The sequence below is a fragment of the Rattus norvegicus genome, chromosome 4 (genome assembly GCF_036323735.1).
Source record: "Rattus norvegicus strain BN/NHsdMcwi chromosome 4, GRCr8, whole genome shotgun sequence".
Classification (NCBI taxonomy): Eukaryota; Metazoa; Chordata; class Mammalia; order Rodentia; family Muridae; genus Rattus; species Rattus norvegicus.
The window spans coordinates 111,260,567-111,273,214 of record NC_086022.1 but is presented as its reverse complement, the minus strand read 5'-3'; the positions used below and the strand labels follow the sequence as shown (position 1 = coordinate 111,273,214).

The window sequence follows — 12,648 nt, the reverse complement described above, 5'->3', positions numbered from 1 at the left end:
CATAACTGTGAACTGATTTAAGAGGTAGAAAAGGAAGAAAAGATGAGAGACTGGTGATGGAAAGAAGCAGGAGGGAAGGAGGGACAAAGGCAGAAGACAAGCGACAATAACAATGAAAGTCAACAAAGACGAAAAAATCACTGAAAGTCAAAGCTGTCTTCAATTCCCAAATGGCGGGAGTCTTCTCTGATAATATAGATTTTTCTGTGTTGCTAATATTAATGTGTATGCCTGCAGTAGAAAGATTCTCTTAGTGTTCTCTTTCCTCTGAACAAGTCACAATATTAAGCATGCCTTGAGACAGCTTCAGCCTTCGTCGTGTTGATGGAACATGGAATGTTTCTTCTAGCCAAACAAATTTTTCTCTGTGAGAGGTCCTAGATCTCTCAGGGTACTGAGAGACCTTTGATTCTCTGATGTATTCACTTCGTTGTCAACCAGCCCTGGCATAGGAGAATGGGTTGGAAACTGCTCTTTCTTCCCTTCTGCTTTCACACTCTACACTTGACTACTAAATCAGAGAGCTAGAAAAAAGCCCGAATTCACCACCAACACAGAAAGGATGTCACAAGGAGAGGCCATCTAGTCCAAGGTCTAGCAAAGAATTGGTAAAGCTATTCAGAGAGCCTCCCTTGTGATACTCAACCTCCTTCTCAGAAGAAAGGCTTCTTCTCAAGTGCTCTCTCCGCCCTTTGTTCCAATTGCTTGTTACAATCAAATTGGGACTGCTCGTACATAAAGAGAAAGCTTAAATATATGATCTCTGTCTAAAGATGGGTTTTCTACTCTGTGTCCTGGGGGCTGGTATAACTCAGTATCATCATTATTAAGTTGGATGGTGACCTCAAGTTATTGACCAGCTGTCCCCTTTGGAAACTGGCAGTGGATAACAGGCAAGTCAGAGTGGAGATAAATTTGGTTTTCTCACTGAAAACCTTTATAAACAGTGCTTCTGGGAGCAGCCACTAGGCTTCCATTCATGTAAATGTGGGAAGAATGGTGTTAAACCCATATGTGTGTGCATAACCGCATGCAATCCTGTGAATGCTACTGACATGTTCTGTCGTGCACTATACCTGACTATGCCTGTCTGTCCTGCACTGTGCCTGTCTATGCCTGTCCATCCTGCCTGAGCACAGCAGTAAAGGCAAGACAATTCTGAGGCATTGGACATGAGTGAGTCAATTGTTCCTTTCTGCCCTGGGTCTTGAACTTATGTCCTAAGGCTTGGAAGCAGGTTCCTTTACCCACTCGCCAATCTCTACCAGCCTTCTCCCAATTTTTAGGCTGAGTGTGTAGAAAAGTACTCTGAACAAAAATAGATCCAGATTGATGGCAAAACTTAGATGAGAAAATATGCAGGACTGAACAGTTTGCCTATCAACCACTAACATGTACAAGTACAGGTACATGTATATGTATATGAAATGTATCATCCCAAGGGAGATCTTTTATAAACAAATCAGGAAAATATGGAGGCATCTTTAGCTCACTTTCATAGTAAGTCTGGCAGGGCTATGCTTCCAGGTTCCTGTGGTTTGGTGCCTCACCTTCACAGGTGCAATCATGTCCATGGTTTTTCCCCTCCAACGAATATGTGCTTAATTTCTGGGAAAGAATCTACTGCTACCTGATTGGAAGAGCAACAGAACTAGAAGGGGTAAAGTCTGAGTGGTGTATCAGCATTCCAGCTTTAATGCCACACATCCCATCATCCCCTGTTTGATATTTGGTCTTTTTGTATATTTATGATTTTTGAAAGAGAATAAGAGGGGGAGGGGAATCAATATGAGACACTCAGGTAAAAATGACCTGAGCAGTGCGCAAAGAAGAGTGAATTCCAAGAACGAACCATTTTTGTTAGAGTAAACAAACAAACAAACAAACAAAGCAAAGCAAAAGTGTCGGTTACTGGAAATAGAGATTTCCCTGAAAATGCCATCATGCTAGAACAGAGACACAAAATACAGCCCACGTGGTTCTGCAGCTGAGGGACAAATGACAGGAACGCCTGGGCCAGCTGAAGACAGATTGTGGTATTGTTCCATTAATTGTGTGTAGCTTGGCTTTTCTAGACCTTACTGTGACAGACTAATCCAGGTTCCAAATGCTGCTGAGCCTTCTCCCTTTTGTTTGAGGCCACCCACAGTATTTCTGAGCTAGAAATCCTGCCACACAGAGTTTTATATGTAGAATTTTTAATTGAAGATAGACATACTGATGGGAAATCTTTAAAAAAATAAATGGTTTGCAAAGATGGTGCTGGCTTAAGAAGGAAAAAAACTTATCTTCATCTGAGCTTTGATTTAAGCTCTTAAACAGTTGCTGGAGCTGATTGCCTGGGTAAGCATTTACCTGGGTTGGTAAATGAATTGATCAAGGTCTAGTCACCTGGCCAAATATATGCCACCCTGCCTATTTGGCTGCATGGGTTTTGAATATGAGACTAACTTCTCTAAGTTACCCCTGTCGTTCTTCATCCCCCTGCCAAGATTCTTATTCAAGCTGCCAGAGTCTCTAAGTAGAATTATCATCCCACATCAATCAAAATCTTATTAGGATTTCGCCTTCACATTCTTGGAAGAGCCAATAGCAAAGCTGTTGGTGGCTGTGGGTTGGCTACAAAGGGATATTTTGGTGTTATGGGGTGTTAGGAAAGTGCTGACATCTCTTTGGGTGGTTTTCTTAGCAAGCCAGAGGCATGAGTGGCAAAGGACAAAGCAAGTCAGCCTCAGGGAAGATGTAGCATACACAAGAAGGCAGAGATGATGCCAGAGTCTAGCTGGAGAAGAAAAGCAGACATTAAGGAGGGATACAGTGTATCTCCTAGGACTCCCAGAAGAGGCAAGGATGTGGGTATCTTGCCTCATTGTGGCATAATCAGTCTGAGAGAGAAAAGGAATTTGCAAAAGGTAAGGATACCCCACTGAGAAGAAGAAGTGCTTGGTTCAGGGTCTGACTTTATCAGTGGCCTAGGGGCAGCTGTATGATGCCTTCAGATATGAGGCTTCATGTCCTCAAAACAGAGTAAGTCTATGCCTGCCTTGTAAAACTATTAAAAGAACTTGAGAGAACGAAAATCAATAAAGGAATAATCATGAGCAATGTTTGATAGATTAACAAGGATTCAAAAATGAGTTCTAAGCACACCTATACTTATGAATTCCCCCGTGCTGCCAGGTGAAGCCAATGGGGGTAGGTGGTCAGCAACAAAGCCCCTATTAACCAGGACCCTACCCGGACCAACGATTGGCTCATCATATCTTCTGCAAAAGATGTTGTCCAAGGTATATACCTTTCATATTGGTGAACGAACAGGATATTATCATAAGATCTTCTAAGTCAGTGATTCTTAACCTGGACTGACCTGTACAATCAGTCCTCTGGGAATATTTCTGAAGCCTCCCTGTCCCTCAGATCTGTGAAGTAAGAGTACTTTAGGGTGAGACCAAGTCATCTATATTCATCGAAGGTAGCCAGTGATCCCAAACACACAGGCTGAGAAGCACCACCCTTTCTGAAAGAAAATGGCTTCCCAGCATCCCATTGAGAGGAAGCAAAAAAGCCAAGTAGGTAGGTCAGAAGAAATACAACGAAATGGGATTCAGGAGTCAGTCTAGCTTAATTGTCAGTGATGATGTCTTTAAAACCTTCTCTTCTTTCCATTCCTTTTAACTCTCTATCTCCCCTGTCTTGTCTTTCTGTATGTCTCTCCTCTTCTCCTTCTGCTCCATCCCCTCCATTATTACTTTAATAGAAGGCTATGCTCGTCACTGATATTGAATTATTTTAGAAATCCTGAATAAATGTTTTCATTCTTCTCATCCTAGTAGTATTCCTTAGCTTTCTGTTGTTTTAATTGTGTATATGTCTCAGTCCTGCCTCTCAGGACTCAACACAGTTGATTGGGTGTCCTCTCCAGACTTAGTCTTTCTGCATATTTTATAAATATATATTCATACATACCACTCACACCTGAACTTTTTCGTCTTTCTTTCCCCCGAATTTCCATCTACCTCTCTGAAGCCTGTATCTCTCTCAGTGAGCTGCTCATCTCTCCTTTCTCGTTGATATGCAGGCAGGCCTGATGAATCAGAATATCTGGGGAACAGGAATGCAGGGAGGTTTTAATTTTCTGGTTAAATGGCACTAACTTGAAAACTACTTTTGTTTCATGTTTTATTGATGGGAGAAATGGTGAAATCGAAGTACAGAATGGAATGTGTCCTCAGGGAATACAAGATAAATCCTTCTAAAATACAGAGTGAGTGAGACCCACTGAGGTATGCTGAGCCAAAATCTTCTCTAGAAAATGAGGAATAATGGCTCCATGTTTTAAGACCTCAACTCCTGACTTCTAGATTCTGTTTTTTTTTTTTGTGGGGGGGGGTGGTTGTTTGTTCTTCCAGTTTGACCTGTCCTGCAAATGTGTTCTGGTTAGCCTGCACCAGTCTGACCTAAGTATTTGCTTTTAATTGAATACTCTGGTTCCCTCACAATACAATCCCCATGAATGTGTCAACCTTATGCCTGTCTCCCTAACCCCAAATACATTTGTGAGCAATGTCTACTGTTCTAGACAGCCTATTTCTAAATTCTGAGATAATACCTTTCACTCATATGCCTATCCCACTCACCTGAATAAACACATTGTGGTTTTTTTTTTCTTAATTGATGTTCATGCTTACCTCAAAGACTTTGTAGCCTTGGGAGGGGTTGGAGAAAGTAGAGACAAGGTGACTGGATGTGTCAGACCCCAGGACCAGACTGGAAGGAATATCAAACTTTCTTGGTTTCCTTTGTATTAATCAAGTCTGTCACCATTAACTGGATTTCCCCCACCCCATGTTTCCTAAATGAGGTCTTGCTAAAGGAAAAAGTGGGTCAGTTGAGGGTTCTGACTAGTTTTGTCTTAGTTAATTTAAGGTTTGCCATATGTTCTTTGGGAAGGATGTGCTAACTACATGTCTTTTGCTGATTAACAAACAACCTGAGGGTTTTTAATTTAGACTTGCAACTCCCTGGTTAAAAAAGACAGAGAGAAAGGAATCTTAAAGGGGAATCAATGCAAATGAAATAAAAGCTTCGAAAGACCAGTCTGAGCAAACAACTTTTGGACAGTCCAAGCCCCAGCATTCCTTCCTACCTTGGATCCAAGTGTTTCCCTTCCAGCATTCTTGATATTTGTGATCAAATAGGTTTTTCTTATTAAAAATACCTTACTCATTGTAAGATGTTTAGCTGTGTCTGTGCTCTTTATCCTGCAGAAGTCGGTAGCACACCAGCCAAGTATGGCATTAAATCTATATAGAGACATTACTAAGTAAATTCCACTGTGTGTGTGTGTGTGTGTGTGTGTGTGTGTGTGTGTGAGAGAGAGAGAGAGAGAGAGAGAGAGAGAGAGAGAGAGAGAGAGAGAGTCACATGCAAAATTATCTTTGCTTGAGAACTGATAGCTAGCACAGACACATAGTCATGGGATCACGGAGTAAGAAATATGAGGGCATCCCTAGCAATAACTGATGGAGGCCTAGGTTCTCTCTTCTTTACGTTCTGCCTTCTGGTAAGAGACTGGCCTGGGCAATTGTTGTTCTTTGGACATCATCTGAATATCTCTTCTGGTGACAGGGTTTCACAGGACTCACCTACTGATGGATAGACATAAAAGGTCATAGCCAAAGTTTCTGTATTTGATCACCCAACCCGTGACATTCAATAAGAATGTCCTTAGCGTTCAACCAGGATATATTGGAAAATAGACTTTCTATACAGGCTGGCTGTTTGGTGGGTATAAGAGTAGAGAAAACAACTGTGCAAGGAAAAATAATTGTGTACTTTTAAAAGCCAGCTGAGTGGACACCAGCACTCCTCAGTATCTCGGACCCTTTGTACCTTATACAAGAGCCTTAATCTCTGTAAGCCTTAGGGTCCTCTTGAACAGATATGGTTGCCTGCACATTGCATATTAAGAGCCTGGAAAAGGAAGGTATCCATGCCAAGAAAACACTCAGCAAATCTTTTTCTTTTCATCACTTTTGCATCTCTGTTTTAATCATAAAGGGTTTATCTGCCAGGACCTTCACACACACACACACACACACACACACACAAATACCTAAGGTAATTAGCAATTGTGTCCATCGAGTAGCTGGCTATGATTCCCAGTCAGAAGTTAGAGTTTTATCTACTGAATTTCACAGAAAGAAAAATACAGGCAGAAGCATTTAAAATAATTGAAAAGTAAGTATATTCCTTGATCCTGAAATGAGAGATACTTTCCAAAGAAAGAAATGCCATTTCTAGCTCTAACCACTAGGCAGCAGGAGTGTACTCTGTGTGGCATGAGGAGCCCCAAGGCTCTTCAGGCTGCAAAGTCTCAGCCAGCTCAGGTACAGTATTTGAAACCACATCAAATATATCGGTCCTTTGTACTTTGCTTATGGCTTATTTTATCACAGTTTCCCCCCCAAATAACAACCTGATCATAGAATAAAGACAGTAATTAGTGGCATGTGGGGATTGTGCAATATTGTCCTGTGTGTATGTATATGTATGTAGGTTTATGTTGTCATGAATAAATCACTATATACGTACTTGTGTGCTTCTATAAAGAAATATATACATACATATAGATAGGTATTTGTGTGTATCTCTCAATATTTTTAATATTGGGTGTAGAATGTGTTTAATAGTCATATTCTAGCTAAGTTCATAGAGTTTGACAATCCATTAATAGCCAGCTCAACTAAATTAAGATAAGCACCAATCCAATATGTTCTTGTCTTCACTACAAAACAGCACCCTGATACTCATTCTCCAAAACATATACAAAATACTCTTGTCCTGCCATCATTTTCTCAAAGAGGAAACATCTGATGAGTTTCATTTTACCAGAGTCTATGATCCAGGGGTGCCCAGTGTCAGTTGGCCATGCCAGAGAGAATGGCATCAAACTTGCTGACAAGTTGATTAATTCCAATCAGAAACACAGGTGGCCCCAAAGCCCGCCAATGATCTGTGTGCAGTTGCTTGGGAGACTAGGAAGGAATAACAAGTGGTGTTTGCCCCTCTAATTACTTGCACATCCTCATAAATGTGTGGCTGCTGCTAAACCACACCAAATGTCTGCCTCTCTGAGAGCAGAGAACAAAAGTAAAATGCTCTTATGCACTGTGAAACCTGGGAGCATACTTTAAGCATGCCTGTTTGTTCAACGTTTTATGTGAATCCTGTTTTCCATGAGATAGAAACTTTACAGTGTAAGGGATATGCGAGCATGTGGTCCCACTAGCAGACTGAAGTATAAGAGTCAGCAGCCACCAGTCCTCTGTGTATAGGTTTAAGATGAAGTTTCCCTGAACCCACTTTTCTGGCACAACCTCAAGATCCACTGGAGCTACGACCAGGATGAGAAAGCACCATTTGTCATTGGAAAACAGTTTTTCCTGTATAAATATGTTTTTAAAAAATCTCAATACCATTGCTGAACCATAATCAGTACTCGGAATGTACTGAAAGGCAGGGTTAATCCATCATAATGCCCATGATGTCGCCTTGAACTCTTTAGAGAGAGTACAAGATGAAATTAGCATCCTCTGTTGGAAGAACAAATAGGGAGAGAGGGGAAAAAAAGTACTACACCTTTAAAAATTAAATTCTTTTTTAAATGAGTAGCAGATTGCTTAGAGGGGTCACAGCAAGATTCCTGAAGCTTGGAGATTAATTAATTTGAAGAATACGATTGCAAGTATCATAAAACCTTAGTTAAAACTACTGTTCTCCCTTATATTTTGCTTCTCTCTCCCTTTGCCCTTCTTCAAAGCCAGAAGTATCCATGTGAGTGAGATTCCTGTGTGTGTATGTGTGTGTGTGTGTGTGTGTGTGTGTGTGTGTGTGTGTGTGGAATACACTTGCTTGCCTATGAATACAAACAGTAGTACCGAGCTGGTCACACATTATTTGTTCTGAAAATTACTAATATCTGATTTCTCTTTTGGAAGATTTTTCATTTGATTTACAAGGTCTTAAAATATAATAAATACATGATATTCTCTTGTGGGAATAGTAGAACAGCATAGAGCAAAACATGGTTAGTCCATCTTTCAAAAGGAATTGGAGGATATTTTAGGATGCAGCTAAACTATAGATTTCAATATAAATATTTGGGGAACAGAGGGACACTGTGGTTGTAATGTCTGCCCCAAAGACTTGCTTCTTGAAGAAAAATTCATATAAGCACACCAGCACTATCATGCACTAAGATAAACAGCATGTGGCACTAAATTCCTGTGGTCTTCCTGTGAAGAGATGAAGTTAACAGGAACCCTACTTCGGTGACCACAATGCTGTAATTTTTTGAAAATAGAAGGAAGGAAGGAAGGAAGGAAGGAAGGAAGGAAGGAAGGGAAAGGACAATAAGGAAAGAAAGAAAACTAAAATAAACGCCATGCTTCTGCCAGAGGAAGTGCTCTTTGCAAGGTTCAATTGCCAGTATCAGGGATATCAGGCACAACCCTAATCCTACCCTCTCGATGTTAATCTGTTTACAAAGGCAATTCAGCACCATCATGCTTAAATTAAACCCCAAATCCCATCCATAAAGTTATCAAACAAAACACCTTTCTTCTACAATATTCACAATCCTAACAAGTGTTAAGAACATACTATGTACCATAAAATTCTGTTATTATGAAAGCAAACCGAGGTGAAGTTTTTTGGTCAGGTGAGAGTTGGTGTGTGTGTGTGTGTGTGTGTGTGTGTGTGTGTGTAAAGCTATTCCCTAAAGTTTAGATGTTAAACATTTTTGCAAAATGTTTCTTTTTCAAGAGCCTTCTGTAAGCCATACTTTTAGATATATTGGTTTCTTCAGTAGTAAAAGACGAATCTATCATCAATCCTTAACTTAAGTAAACCTTCTGCTAATATAACTGTGCACTAGAAAAAGTGGGGTTTTCTCTTTAGGTTAGTAATTAGGTGCGTTTGCATTTTAAGGGATGGGACTGTGTATTTAATACTTCCCCCAAATCTTGATTACTGCTATGTGTACTTATCTCTTGAAAAGAAGTCAAGGGATTTTAAAAAGAAAAAGAACAATGTAGTGCTTTAGTATCAGTTAGTAATAGTACTGTGGGGTCCAGTTTGTCATCTGCTGTCCATGATAGTGTGTTTCAATCATACATCTGATTACATTGTTGGGTGGTTAAATAAAAAAAAAATCATCAATCCACTCCTCCCCTCTTTGCCCTTCTCAGAACCCACCCAATGGCCTCTATTCCCACCTCCTCACTCTTTAGTTCAATAAAAAGAATACAAGGTCAATGAAGGAGCCCCGAAAGTGTTTAAGGGGCTGGGAAAGGGCTATGAATCATCAAAACATTAAATAAAAATAATAATAAAGGTGTAAAAATAGGAAAAGCACACATCACAAAGAAGGGCCATCTGAGAGCAGGCAGCATTCCTGTTCTGGGTTAACAATTTTTCCCAGATTTGTATTATGCAAACACATGGATAAAGAGGGATGTCTCCCACCTCACCCAAGTCAGGACTGGAATTTTCTCACCACAAGTCACTGCCTAAGAGGGATTCCTGAGTCAGGGTTTCCTCTCTCCTAACAGTAACTCCTAAGCTGAGGCTTCCTGTAGCTTTAGCTCCAGGAGCCTGTCTCAGTATGGAACATTGAGATATTCTCTCTCTCTCTCTCTCTCTCTCTCTCTCTCTCTCTCTCTCTCTCCCTCTCCCTCTCTCCCTCTCTCCCTCTCTCCCTCTCTCCCTCTCTCCCTCCTCTCTCCCTCTCTCCCTCTCTCCCTCCCTCCCTCCCTCCCTCCCTCCCTCTCTCCCTCTCTCTCCCTCTCTCTCCCTCTCTCTCCCTCTCTCCCTCTCTCCCTCTCTCTCCCTCTCTCTCCCTCTCTCTCCCTCTCTCTCCCTCTCTCTCCCTCTCTCTCCCTCTCTCTCTCTCTCTCTCTCTCTCTCTCTCTCTCTCTCTCTCTCTCTCTCTCTCTCCTAAACATGGGTAGGGACGCTAAAGGGCACAGATCTCTACTAATTCAGGTGAGTAAAGAACAAGGAAGAATTAAGACCAAGTATCAAGTGGAATTTGATAGGGAAATCTTGAGCTGATTTGAAAGAAGGAAAGCCCTTTCAAACTGTCAAGCGTTGCCTTTAAAAAGCCATTTGCAGTGATCCTACCAAGATCTCTGATCTCTGCGGTAAGTCCAAGAATTGATGCCCAGTCTTCCCTCAGTTTAAAGTAGAGCTGTCTTAGTCCACTCCTCAGACTATACTGTAAAGGGTCTTAATGACTTTTTGAACCTTACTCATGAAGATACAATTACATTGATAAGCTTTCTTCATTTGTCCCTCTCATCATTTCAAATAGAACCTGACAATTTTGCTCCATAATTTCTGAGGTTTTTTTTTCCCCCACCTGCCACCACCCATCTTTCCAGCTCCCACCTACAGTCCAAAGAAACGTCAACCCTGCTTCTACAGTAAGACAGGTAGCAAGCAGTTCAGTTAGGTTCCACCAGTCTGTAGAAACTGTAAATGCTATTTTATTTTAAACGTTTTAGTTTACAAAAAAAAATCAATGATTGGTACCTTTTTTAACACTCTCAGATTCCTGAATATGGACATATCTTCAAAGGGAGGAAGAAGTTCTCATATGAAATTTAAGACAGACTGTCCTGAAGATTATGGGGTGGGGTTTTTTGTTGTGTTTTATTTCGGGATTTTGTTTGTTTGTTTGTTTTTAAGACACATAAAGCTAAAATGTCAAGTCTCTGGGAGAGATCCCCTTACAGTTTCAGTCAACAAATCAGAGCGCAGAGGAAACCAGTCCTGGTGCCCGCTGGCCCGCCTGGCTGCCCAGGCGTATTTGGTAGTGCATGGGTAGGGAGCCTCTTGGACAATCACACCTCACATTCCCTCGCAGGCTGCTGGTGACAGGTACACGAGCCGTACTCGTTGATGATAACCAGGGCCCCCTCGATGTGGTTGGGTTTGTAATCAACATAATATTCCTGGGCAGACATAGCAGCCATCTGATGCATGGTCTGTTTCTGCTTCTGCTTCCTGCGCTGCGTGACAAAGCACTGTCTGAGCTGCCTGAGGCTGGCTGGGAAACACTTCCAGGATACATAAAGTACGAGGACCACGATGAGGAAGGAGAAGATGAGGGCCATCGTGCCCGTGACCACCTTGTGGATTTGCACTGCGTTCTCTGCGTGCTCACCGCCGGGGATAGCCACGGTGATGGGTTCAAGCGTGCTATCGTGCAGCCCCTCCCCACCGTCCACCAGAGTCGTGGCTGAGCTCTCAGGGGGCGCTAGGTCACTGCGGTTAGTGACGGCCGCCGACAGGAGGTGGCCGCTGGTGGGCTCGGCCCCATCCTCACACAAGTGGAAAGCATAAACTGCATCCAAGACGTCCTCGCCCTGTGCGTACTCCGGGCTGGCGCACTGCAAGTTAGCATCGTAACGTCCCTGGAAGTTGCTGAGCCAGGAAGCCAGGGCACACACGTTGCGCCCGCAGTCCCACAGGTTCCCGGCTAGAGTGATGCTCGTAAGGGACTTCCAGGAGTTGAGGATACGGGGCTCAATGTAGGTGAGGCGGTTGGAGTCCAGCTGTAGGGACTGCAGGTACGGCACGGTCTCGAACACATGGGGCTCCATGTATTCGATCTCGTTCCCAGACAAGTCCATTTTCTCCAAATTCCAAACCCAGTCAAGAGAGCTGACCACAATGGCAACCTTATTCCGCCTCAGGCAGAGCGAGTTCAGGGAGATGAGGCGCGGGAAATGGGCGAAGTTCACCTTGATCAAGTCGTTATGCTCCAGGTGTAGCTCTGTGAGCTTGAACAAGCCGGCGAAAGAGTTGCGCGCCAGACTCTTGAGCTGATTGTATCCAATGTCGAGAAACTTGAGGCTGCGGCAGTCCTGAAAGATGCGCACCGGCACGAATTGAATGGCATTGGCCCGCATGTGCAGGGTGGTGAGCTTCCGCAGCCCGTGGAAGAGATCCGGAGCTAGCGCCTGCAGCTTGTTGTAGGACAGGTCCACGCTGCGCAGGTTGGGCATGGGCCGAAAGGTGGTGTTGGCCAGTTCGGTGATCTGGTTGGAACTCAGTGTGAGTTCCTTAACTCGGCGCAGTTTCTGAAAGGCGTCCCCCTGCACCGAGCAGATGTGATTGTGATCCAAATACAGCCACGTGAGCTGCATTAACCCTGTGAACTGGCCAGCGCGCAGCTCCGAGAGGCTGTTGTAGCGCAAAGACAAGCCCAGCAGGCCGGACAGGTTGTGGGGCGCCTCGGTCAGGTTGAGCGCCTCGCAGTACAGCAGCCGCCCCTCGCACCGACACTGCCCCGGGCATCCGCTGGGGGCGGCGGGCAGCATCTGAAAGCAGGCCCCCAGCAGACACAAGACCACCCCCGAGGGCCTCCTCAGCAGCCAGTGTAGACAGAGGCCGAGTAGCAGGAAATCCATTAGCGAGAATCTTTCCAGAGAGACTGGAGAATGTCCATTGGAAGCGCTGGGTCAGAAATCTATATCATATTTTATTCCGAGGGAGAGGAGAGGGAGGGGGAGGGGGAAGAAAGGGACAAAAAAATCAAATCAATATAGAAAAATGTAGAAGGAACCCACCTCCCTAGAG

The 12,648-nt window shown here is 43.3% G+C and overlaps 2 protein-coding genes across 9 annotated transcripts in view; one reads left to right on the top strand and one right to left on the bottom strand.

Moving 5' to 3' along the window:
* Window positions 1-12,648, top strand: part of Ctnna2 (catenin alpha 2) — a 1,149,087-nt gene that overhangs the window by 728,137 nt on the left and 408,302 nt on the right. The window lies entirely within an intron of this gene.
* The window catches only part of LRRTM1 (leucine rich repeat transmembrane neuronal 1), a 49,426-nt gene that overhangs the window by 22,424 nt on the left and 14,354 nt on the right, over window positions 1-12,648 (bottom strand). For 2 of the 4 annotated variants that reach the window (XR_005503313.2, NR_172650.1), the window contains exon 2: window positions 10,597-12,538. Coding sequence is in view for 2 of the 4 variants with exons in the window: in XM_006236700.5 (XP_006236762.1) it covers window positions 10,908-12,479 (1,572 nt within the window). In the remaining 2 variants the exon portion in view is untranslated. Of the gene's footprint in view, window positions 1-10,532; window positions 12,539-12,648 lie in introns of those variants that run through there. The other 2 variants (XM_006236700.5, NM_001395622.1) reach the window with 2 other exon arrangements.